The sequence below is a fragment of the Corvus kubaryi genome, unplaced genomic scaffold, assembly GCF_017639235.1.
Source record: "Corvus kubaryi isolate FWS band 111438036 unplaced genomic scaffold, C.kubaryi_AGA036_p1.0 134, whole genome shotgun sequence".
NCBI lineage: Eukaryota > Metazoa > Chordata > Aves > Passeriformes > Corvidae > Corvus > Corvus kubaryi.
This window is the reverse complement of record NW_024580668.1, coordinates 8718212-8728533: the sequence shown is the minus strand read 5'-3', so window position 1 is coordinate 8728533 and position 10322 is coordinate 8718212. Positions and strand designations below refer to the sequence as shown.

The 10322-nt window shown below is 50.2% G+C and overlaps 1 protein-coding gene across 1 annotated transcript; it reads right to left on the bottom strand.

Annotated features, from left to right (window-relative positions):
- On the bottom strand, positions 1 to 7641 carry LOC121674824 (thyrotropin-releasing hormone receptor-like). The gene is made up of 2 exons (XM_042049499.1): positions 6846 to 7641; positions 1 to 3763 (listed from the first exon to the last, which is right to left on the bottom strand). Exons 1-2 carry the CDS (start codon positions 7626 to 7628, stop codon positions 3383 to 3385), a joined length of 1164 nt encoding a protein of 387 aa, XP_041905433.1. The 5' UTR covers positions 7629 to 7641; the 3' UTR covers positions 1 to 3382.
- Between the last annotated feature and the right edge of the window lie 2681 nt (positions 7642 to 10322).

Genomic DNA, 10322 nt, shown 5'->3' with positions numbered 1-10322 from the left:
GCAGACAATCTGATTGGGGCTTTAACTACGGATTTTGATAAATTACTTAAACTCATGTGTTTTGCCTGAGTAAATAACCCTTGCTGAGGTCCCATCCATGCCCTGCATAGTGGCAGTTACTGTGTGGCCTCTGTCACTGGGACCAGCCAAACTCAGGTAAACGTGGTGGATGTGGTGTCTCCTAAACTGAAACTCCCTGAGGAATGCCAGAGCTTCAGCCAGCCTGTGGTTCTTCAGGCCCAGAGACTTCACTCACCACTCTCCCATCAGCTCTTCCCCAAGCCTCTGCCTCCCCCATCCCCCCCTCTGCTCTACTCACAAATTCTTCCCGTCACTCCAGTGCTCTGCAGAACTGCCAGATCCCTCCTCTCCTGCCAGGGGACTTACTTGTTTGTAATTGAAGAAACCAGATGGTGTTTTACCAGGTTAACAACCCCTGAAAGGTCAGGGGTTAGAAATAATGAGCTTTAATTAGGAGAGTAACAGGTTAGATCATGTTGAGTTGCACTTCAATGCAGTAAATTACTTAGGAGCAATAGATTCTTTATTTGCTGGCATGTTTATAAACTCACAGCCCACACTCATGCTGTTGAGACAAATAAATGCTGAGGGTAAAATACAGCTTGAGACTTTACAAGCAGGGTGGGATGTTGCAAGGTACAAGGTAATGCAGGCTGAAGCTTCAAGAGAGCTCTCTGATTTCTTATAAGGAACTAAGGTTTTTATTCAGACCCTGAATATCCAAAGGAAGTGATGAGTTATTTCTTTAAATTCCTTTCTGCTAGTGATTTATTCCTAGCACATGAAGCTGCCTGTCCTCTCAACCAGCATCTCCTTAGCAAGCTGAGTGCTGACCTTCTGCCTCCACTTCCACCTAAAAGTCTCCCAGTTCCTCCTAAGTGTCAGAACACATGCGGGGGAAGGAGCAGGAACTCATTCCTCATCTACAGAGTTTAACGCTCTGGTGCATTTGTTGGAGATCTCGTGGTTCCAGGAGAATTCATCTGCCCATTACTTCTCAAAAAATAGCGAAGGGTCATGCAGTACTTGGCAGCTAAGAGTAGAAACAGGAGAAGAGATTCAATTTTAATTGTATCTCACGTATGTTGAACAAATATTTCAGAACTATCAATTAGCTGTTGGCCTGAGGCTGAATTTAATTAAGAGTATAGTGCTTTTAGGGTGTCTGTGTCTGGGGGGAGAAGCACAAAGGGGAAGAGTGAAGATAGAAAATGTGATGATGAGGTGGAAAACATCCTGCTGGAGATGCTTCAGAATTAAGCTGCTCCTTGTGTTCGCAGACATCAAGGCCATCTGTCAAACTGCACATCCCATGCCTGAGAAATGTCTTGGGTCGGGCTGCAGGTGGGTTTCCAAGCTCCAACAGTAAATCCTCTTCCCACATGCAGCTCTCTGCACTCACAGCTTCAGGGTGAAGGGCTGGAGGATGCAGGGCAGCCCATCCCCAGAAAGGTGCTGCCTGTGCTCAAGGCCCCAGGGAGGCACCAGGAGTCACCCAGGGATCCCCTTCCCCCTCCTCCACCTTACCCTGATCCTTACTGCTCTGTTTGTCTGCTGATGCTTTTATCAATGGCTTGCTCTGAGCTGCTAAGCAAAATCCTGTTCTAAGAGGAAAAAGAAGTCTGTACTACAAAAAAAGATGGTTACAAGCAAATCTTCACATGTTATCAAAAACACCTCCATTTTCTTCAAGAAGTAAATCCCAAATCTCTGTGCAGAGCTTTTTTAACAACAATATATATGAACTCTGTTCCTAAACTCATGATATACACAAAACAGTGCAAAAATAGCATGAATCCTTACATTCCAAATTCATTATGTTTAAAATAATTGCAAAAAGCCAATATTCTCTTCCCTCATAGCTATTTTTGGGGCAACAGAGATGGTTGAATAACATGCAATATAATAATCATACATGCACAACCTCCCTAAATACAACAAAATAGGTCCTGGACAGTTCCAACACATTGAGGGGACTTGAGGTCTTGTCCTGACTCACCCAGCAAAGTGATTTCCTGTAGATGCAGAATGGTTAATTAACATCTTGTGCTCATAAAAATATCACACACATATTTTCCCGAGTGGATGCAAAATTCTGAGCTCTTTTAACATTATGGTTTGGTGAAAGCCAGTGTTGACTAGTGAGGCTGCACTGGCTGTTCAAGTAATACTTCACAGTCACTTGAGGTTTATGGGTGGCAGACACTTGTTTTATTTGGCAATAGCCCTAGGGTTTGGCTCATGTGTAATCTTCTTGATTTTACTCATAGTCCAGATAGTCTCTTGTGAGTCTGGGGCAAGTGTCCTTGGACGGGTTTCCTGGGTGCTGCAGGGTATGAATATCTACTTTGCTTACAAGATGACAGCAGCAATAAATATTTGTGTCACTAATCACAAAACACTTAATGGACTTCACAAGTTATTCCCAGGAAATAAGAGAATTTCTTCACCTGCCGTTGAAATGCAACTGTAGCTGGGGCAGAGAGCAACACTGCTTTATGGTACATGACTACACCACCCTGGGGATTACAGGACAAGAGTACAGTTTCCAGCTGAAGCAACCAGAGGGATCTGGACAGGAAAGATAAAGTTATCCAAAAGAAACTCAGACCACAATGCTGGAAGTACTTCTGTTACATTAGGAATCACTCACTTACTAGTTCTTTCATTATTAGTTTGTTCATTGTAGCAAATCCAACTAGTCTGGACCTTGGGTTTCTGTGCTACCAGCAATGTTTCCAGAGACATGGCATGAGGTTCGTGACACCCAAATTTGGTTACTCCTGATGTAGGAGTCTCCCCCGAGAGTCCCTTTACAGCCAATGGCCTCACATCTTGGAGGTATTCATCTCCTCTGTAGGGATGTGCATTCCTTGCAGGAATGTGTTGAGATGAGAGGAGACACGTGGAAGTGCCTAATTGTCCCCACTAATTTCAAAAGGACTCCAGAGGAGCAGCTTCCATGGGGTGTCTGTGTTACAGGCATGTCAGTTTAGGTGGGAGAGACTCACTCTAAAAAGAGGTATAATTTTTTCTTGAATGCCCTTCTGTTCCTGGGATTCCTTTCAATGCTTTGGCCTAGCTCAGCACTTGCATGTAACACAAAACAGGGTTGCACTGCTACATTTAACAATGGATGCTTTAGAGATGCCAAATATTGACATGTGCCTAATGCTTCACCAAACAAGAATAAATTAGCGTTAAGGACAAGCAAATTAATTGGCCTATAACGGTATGTTTTGTTAAATGCCCTGAAGAAGTATTGAATGACGCTCGCTGCAATGCCAAAGCAATTCCTCTTGGCACTCTCCCAGCACAGTGGGTACGCTGCATAGCTCCCACTGCCTGCATTGTTTCAGGCTCACAGGATTTGTTTGTTCTTCTTTGCAGGTGCAGGGAGCCTGCTCAGATCCTCCTGTTTGGTGAGGTTGTGGTCAGAGCTGTCATGGGAACAGTCCTTCACAGCGCTGTAGTACACCGGGGTGGTGGACGGGGCAGGGTGCTCAGCACTCTTCTCCTGGCACTTGCATAACTTCCTAAAGGCGGCCCTGAACTTCTGTGACATGAGGCTGTAGATGATGGGGTTGATGGCACTGTTCAGGTAGATGCACAGGCGGCAGAAGAGGAGGAACCAGGTGTTCAGGTACGGAGGGTCCACGAAGGAGTTCACCACCACCAGCGTGCGGTAAGGCAGCCACAGCACGGCAAAGAGGGCCACCACGACAGCCAGCATCTTGGTCACCTTGATGGTGGGGAGATGCAAAAAGAGAAATAGCCAGATGGTGCTAAATCTCCAGCAGAATTTCCCACCTGGAGAAGTGGTACAGACAGCTAGCTTCTCTCTCTAAGCATTTAAAAGAAACACCCAAGCTATTTCAGCTATTTCTTGCTGAAACCATTTTAATCAGGAAATCATTTTGCATAAATAAAACCTGAAATTTTAGGTTTTCAGCTATTACTGAAGACCCTTTAAAACTCTTTAGAAAAAGTATTCACCATCCTGGAAATGGGCTGGGATAACTATGGGAATTTCTGTACCAGAAAGCAAATTTGAAAATTGTACATAAAATTAAATGAATAGGGAAAATACTTGTCTAAAGGTGGAGACCTCGGTCTTAGGGTTGTCATGGGATATACCTCATCTCCTTCTCTAGGGTTTCCTGGTTTCCTACACCACCTATATTGTTCCAGGGAATAGGCTCCTGGTACAGAGCAACCCTGGGAGCAGAGGAGACTGTCAGGAATCCTATACTACTTGTGCTGATGTAGGGGTTACTTAGCTACTGGCCATGGGTTACTTTAATTTTTGGCACACTAGGGAGGTACTACATAAACATATTGGGAACAAAAAGAAGCTGAGAACTCAGTGCCCTCAACTCAACATAAGCTTGTTCAGGAAATTGGGGTTTTGCACTGAAACACCAGCCATCCTAATAATTTCAACAGCAATTTCTGGTAAGTGGCAATCCTCCTCCAACAAATACTAATAAAATACACATGTCCCCAAGGAGGAAAGTATGACTAAACACTGATGCCACATGCATATCTAGGCAGTGGTGTTTCAAAAGTCAGAAGGGGAGTTGTGCAATAATCCAGTTCTTAATATGGACATAAGCACTGAGATCACATTTAGTGTCTCTCAGCTTTTCTTGGAGTGCTTTTTTACTTCATCAAAAGAAACTATGCCTTCCTTCAATGCCGTGAGTAGAAACCGGGGGTCATTGGTAGTGGCAACAAAAGTTTCCCTGGGACTATTACCAAGCTGAGGCCAAAATAGAAGGAGTTTGCTGTGTGTGGTTTAATGGAAATGTGAGGACACTTCCAAAAATAAGATCTTGCAGTGCTACAGTGAGTGCTGGGTGAAGCTTGTTTGCTGCCACAGTTTGTTGCCTTTTGGGAAAGATATGAGAGAATGTACAAGTGGTGTCTCACAAAGCTGTGTCCAGCCTCTGTCCCTGTCCGGGAAGCCACAGATGCTTCTCCCCAGCCAGTATCCTCCCTCCTTGTTCCTGCACCATCATCCTGAGTTGTACATCCTTTTTTGAGGAATCCCACTCCCTCTAGTGGTCCCTCTCTGGGAGATGAAATACGGACTTGGAGGTGTTTGTAGAAGTGGTAAGTACAGCAAAGCTCACACCTTGTGTTGTCCTGCTCTGGACTTAGGTGCCTTTAGAAGCACCGGTGAGAAAACAGCAGCATCTTCACACCCCAAAAGCAGTGCAGTTCTGGGGCTGTGTAGGAGCACAGCCACAGAAGAACTCCCCCATCCATCCAGGCAAGGGAGAAAAATGGGCACCTATGAGATAGCCCCTTTAGAACCTTCCCAGGGAACTCTGGGCATGGGATCTGGAAGAGCCAGTTCCCCTATAAAGAGAGGAAAGGGAAGGAATGCTGATGCCAGTGCTGTACTCTGGTCAGAGAGACCTCCAAAGCTACACACAGCCACCAACTGGAAGCCCCGGAAAACTGCTTTACACTTTAAAAACTTAGTGCCATCTTTATTCCTTATGATGCCAGCACTGTGATGTCAGGCTGTTCACGGGAAGTCTTTGCATGCCAAGATATTTTGGGAGGTAATGACAATCTCGAGTAAACTCCTGATGTAACAGTAAAGAGAGCACAAGATGTTTCCGGGAGCTGGAATGCCCATCATCCTGCCCCAACAGCCACTTGTCCTAATGATGCTGGAGCACCCTGTGCCACTCCACAGCACAGCACTGCAGGGGGAGAGGCACAGCCCCCCCAGCCCCTCCAGCAGCTGCTCTAGAAGGAGACATCCACGGACCAGTAGAGAGCTCTCGCTGCCGAACACCCTGCCCAAGGCTCTGGCAGCAGCCAGTGGCCATGGGAGAGCAGGCAAATGGTTTGGAAGAAGCCAGCACTTGCTTTAAACCTTTCAGTGCTAGAGAAAAAGGGAGGAAAAGCTGAACTGGAAAGATTTAGAAGTTAATGAAGAAATACACGTTCTCTGCGCTGTTTGCTTCCCCTCTGTGACCCTGACTCATCTCTCCTGGGGAATGGACATTCCTGTGCAAGACAGGCAATAAGATACTGAGCTGGAAACATGAGGACTTTAGGGCAGGCTGAAGTCTGCTTTGGGCTATCTGGAAATCACAACAGAATTAGTGATGTCAAGCACTCAAGCCAAACTCCCAGGATCAGCCCTTTCCTTAAAATAGCATGTGCCTATTCAGAATGGGACTGTCCCGTGTCTAGATACTGACCTGTCCAAAGAGGCCATGGTTGTCCATGTGAACAGAGGAGGACGAGCAATGAGGACAGAAGGAGGTGGGAGGAGAAGGACTGGGGAGACAGCAGGCAGCTGAGGGACACAGGAATCACCGAAATGCAAACACACCACTGTGACACCGAGGTGACTCCCCCAGCTGCAGGGACTGGGGGCCTGCAGCCAGGGCTGTGCTCCGGGGGAAGACAGCTTTTCCTTCCCTCTGCTCCCTTAAATCTGAGTTCACCTGCACGGGACACTGTCTGAGAGGTGAGCATAACGTGAGCCAGCCCTGTCCTCCTCGGGGAGGCAATCAGTAGTTAATTAGCCAGCAAAGTACCTGCACTCCTGCCTCTCCCCGGCTGAAGCCCTGTCCTGCTCTACCAAGCCCGACCAAAGCAGGGAGAGCCCATCTGTGCTGCCGGATCCCAGCTGGGCTTGAGGGGTTTCTTTGCAGCAAACCAATACTCCCCACTTCCTCCACAAAGGGAAGGAAAGTCTTGTGGCACCTCGCCCCCTGCCAGAATGCCCCTCAAAGCCCTGAGCCCCTGGCAGTGCTGCCTGCAGCCCGGCGTGCCCAGCACAGGGGAGCCCCTACCTGCTTGCGGGAGCTCAGGGCGCCCCTGCTGCCCCGGCAGGAGAGCTTGAGGGAGCTGCCCTGGTGTATGGAGCCCAGGAAGGAATGCTGCGGGGTGCCGGGCAGCGGGCTCACGAAGAGGATGCGGGCAATGAGGCCGTAGAGGACAGTTGCCAGCCCCAGTGGGATGACATAAAAGACAGCGAAATCCAAGAAGTAAATGGGCATGTAAAGACTTCTGGAGACCCGGTAGCCACAGATGACCTGCGCCCCATCCGAGAAGGTGACCTGGGTCGTGTCCACCAGGAAGAACCACACGAGGCAATAGAGGGAGGTGAAGAGCCACAGCGAGGCGATGATGCGCTTGGCGCGGGACACGGTGCACAGGAGCTGTGCCTTGATGGCGTGGCAGATGGCGATGTACCGCTCCACCGTGAAGGCGGCGATGGACCAGGCGGAGATGTTGATGCCCAGGTACTGCAAATAGGTGATGCAGAGGCAGCCGGCGTAGCCGTACACCCAAGAAGCCACCACTTCGGAGATGTTGGGCAGCCCGGCCGCCAGCAGCACGATGAGGTCGGCCACGGCCAGGCTCACCAGGTAGCAGTTGGTGGGGGTCACCATGTGCTTGGTGCGTAGCACCACCAGCACCACCATGGCGTTGCCCGCGATGCCCACGCCGCAGATGAGCAGCACCAGCAGGATGGTGACCACCTGCAGCTCCAGGGGCTGCCGGGGCATCCTGCCCAGGCTCTGGTTGCCGCTGCCCAGCGCGGCTCCCGGGCTGGCCGAGCCGTTCTCCATCGTGCCCGCAGCCAGCGGCGGAGCCCCGCGCACCCTTCGGCAGCAGCGGGGAGCCGGGGCTGCCTCCGAGCCCCCTCCCCGCCTTCCCGCCCACCCCGGCTCCTCCCTCCCCTTTTTTTCCACGATTCGCCCCAAGTCTTGCAGCCGCCCGGCTCCTTGCATCCCTCTCCCCTGCAAACTCTCCTCCTGGAGGGACAGGGAGCGGCCAGGATCCCCCCAGTCCCCGGGACCCTCCAGGAGCTCCTGTGAACCACCCGGGACTGCCTAGAACCCCCAGGCCCCCGGGGCCCTCCAGGACTTCCCTTAGCCGCCTCGGGAACCCCCAGGACTCCCCCAGGACAGCCCACAGGGCTCCCTCGATCCCCGGGACCCCGCATCGCCCCTCGCCGGCATCCCCCGCCTGCGTCCGCTGGGTCCTAGCGCACCGCTGAGCCGGACGGGGAGGAGGAGGAAGAGGAGGAGGAAGGAGACCAGGCAGGGGATGGGGGCTGCAGGTGAGAGACCCCGGGGTGGGAGGCGCAGAGGCTGAAAGTACCCCAGCAGTGAGTGGGTCCGCTCTGGGACCCCCGACTGTGGGTGCCCAGTGTCCCCAGCCGAGCCGCAGGCTTCACTGCTCCCCCGGGGCAAGGAGAGATAGCTGAGGATGAGGAGTCCTTTATTCCTCATGCTCAGGAGGATGGGAGCAGTGCGATGCCAGTGAGATCCACAGCCTTTCCTGTTTCCCTTGCGCTGGAGCAGAGGAATGCCCTCCCTGAACATGGGGTAGTGACCACCTCGTGCTGTCTCTCCTGTAGCCATCCCTGTCCCAAACAAGCACAGGGTCACTCCTTAGGGAGAAGTTTCACCCGGTCCTGGACTGGGAGAGCCCAAATCTTTCCAGCAATGAGGCTGGGGTATCTGGTATCTCCCTGATGGTCAGGTTGGGAGATCCAGTGTCTCCCTGGTGGTCAGCAGTAGCCACAATTTGTTGCCAGCTCCATGCTTGCTCCTCATGTCTCTGCAATCTGTCAGAAAACGCATTTTCAAATTGAAAGAGCAATTGTGCTAAGGGCCCCCTAACCGTGGAGTGGAGGAAAGGACAAGGTGAGAGCTCTCTTTTTTATTAGATCAGATTTCAATTCAGGGCAGAGGTGTCCTGTTAATCCCAGACACTGAGGTTCATATCCAAAATGTGAAGGATCATTCTGATGCTGGGTAATTCAAGTCCAGCGTTTCACAGGCAAATTTCTAAGCCTGGGCTTCACAAACCTGGGTGGATAAAATGCCTTTTTCCTCAGCCCAAGAAGCAGCACTCTGTCCCCAGGCTTTGACTTGCTGTGGCAAATAGTATTTTCCTCTTTGCTCTGGGAAACCTGAAGATGTCCTTTGGCAGATGACAATCCATGCAGTTTTTCACTACTTCCCATGACATTTCATTCACCTTTGGGTCAGTTTTAAAGGATAATTATTCTCTTCTTCTCTTTCCATTTGGTTTCCTTAGGGGTCCCCTGGCAGCCTTCATGAGGTCCTCTGTATTCTGCTCAGCTTCACACCCCTGCCCTCTATGGCCCCAGATTTGGGAGGCATGGCAGCTCCTGTCCCTTACTGCACTTTTGGGAGAAGGGCTGGGAGTGTGGGCATGGGTGTTTGCTCACATAATCCAAGGGGTTGTGTATTTTGGTGCTCTGGAATGACTCTGACACAGACACAGTTCCAGCACTTCATCCCGCTGCTGCTGTCTCACAGTGATGGTGGGAGTCCTCAGGACATGGACTGTGTCATGGAACCGTGTGTGGGAGAGGAGAAGGGACAAACCTGGCACAAATGTCCTGAGGGGGAAGCTGGGGTTCCTTTTCTTCCTCAAACCCATTCCAGGAATTGGCTTTGTGGGATCAGGAAACAAAACCAAAACAAACTCCTGCAGACACTGGAAAAAGCTTTTGTTTTGGTTCAAACCTGGAACATTGTGCAGGATAATTGCAGGTAATTATTTCCTTGCCTGCTTTGCTCTGTGGTGCTGACGATCCAGCAGTTATTAGTGCAGACAACAACAGTGTTAAATCACCCTGCTGAAGCAGCTCTTCCTGCCAGTCCCCGAGCTGGTCTGTGTCCGTCACCAGCCTGGGGCTGGGCTGGGGGAGAATGTGTGTCTGCCCAACGCACTCACTGGGGGATTTTGTTGTCAAAATTGTGAGGTTTGCTGTGATGACTAGTTAATATTCCCTTTACAGACTCCTTCAGTAACTGTGATGTTCAGGATGTGACTGAGGTGTGTATTTAAGAGGCTACACAGCTTGACATTTACATAAAATATTTTCTTCCAGCTTGACTTAAATCTAAATGTTTAGATGACCAAAGACATTGATTTTTTAAACTAACATTCCATGTTTTGTTCTTTTTACACACTTCAGCATTTCCTTCTCTGCTGGTGTCACCTGGCACTGCCATCCCCTGTGAATACCTGCCACCACCCACTGCCTGAAACATGAGGAAAGAGAGGTCTTCATTTTCCTGAGGTCCCCAAATGGGAATGGCCATGTCCCTGGGTGCTGGCAGGGCTGTTTTTGGAAAGGGGTGTCTGTGCAGCCCCGTGGCCAGGTGAGCAGCACTGTGCCTGGGCTGGGTGCCCAGGCTGTTCAACACTGCCTTCAGATGTCCTTCTTGCAGCTCATCCCTCTCAGCCCCACTGGGCACCTCCCTTAGTCCTATGAGCAG

Excerpts from the sequence above, each read along its gene's own strand:
- LOC121674824 (XM_042049499.1), bottom strand. The coding sequence starts at position 7,628 with ATGGAGAACGGCTCGGCCAGCCCGGGAGCCGCGCTGGGCAGCGGCAAC. Across the intron at positions 3,764-6,845 it reads CCCTGAGCTCCCGCAAGCAG|GTGACCAAGATGCTGGCTGT; the intron begins GTAGGGGCTCCC and ends CCCACCATCAAG.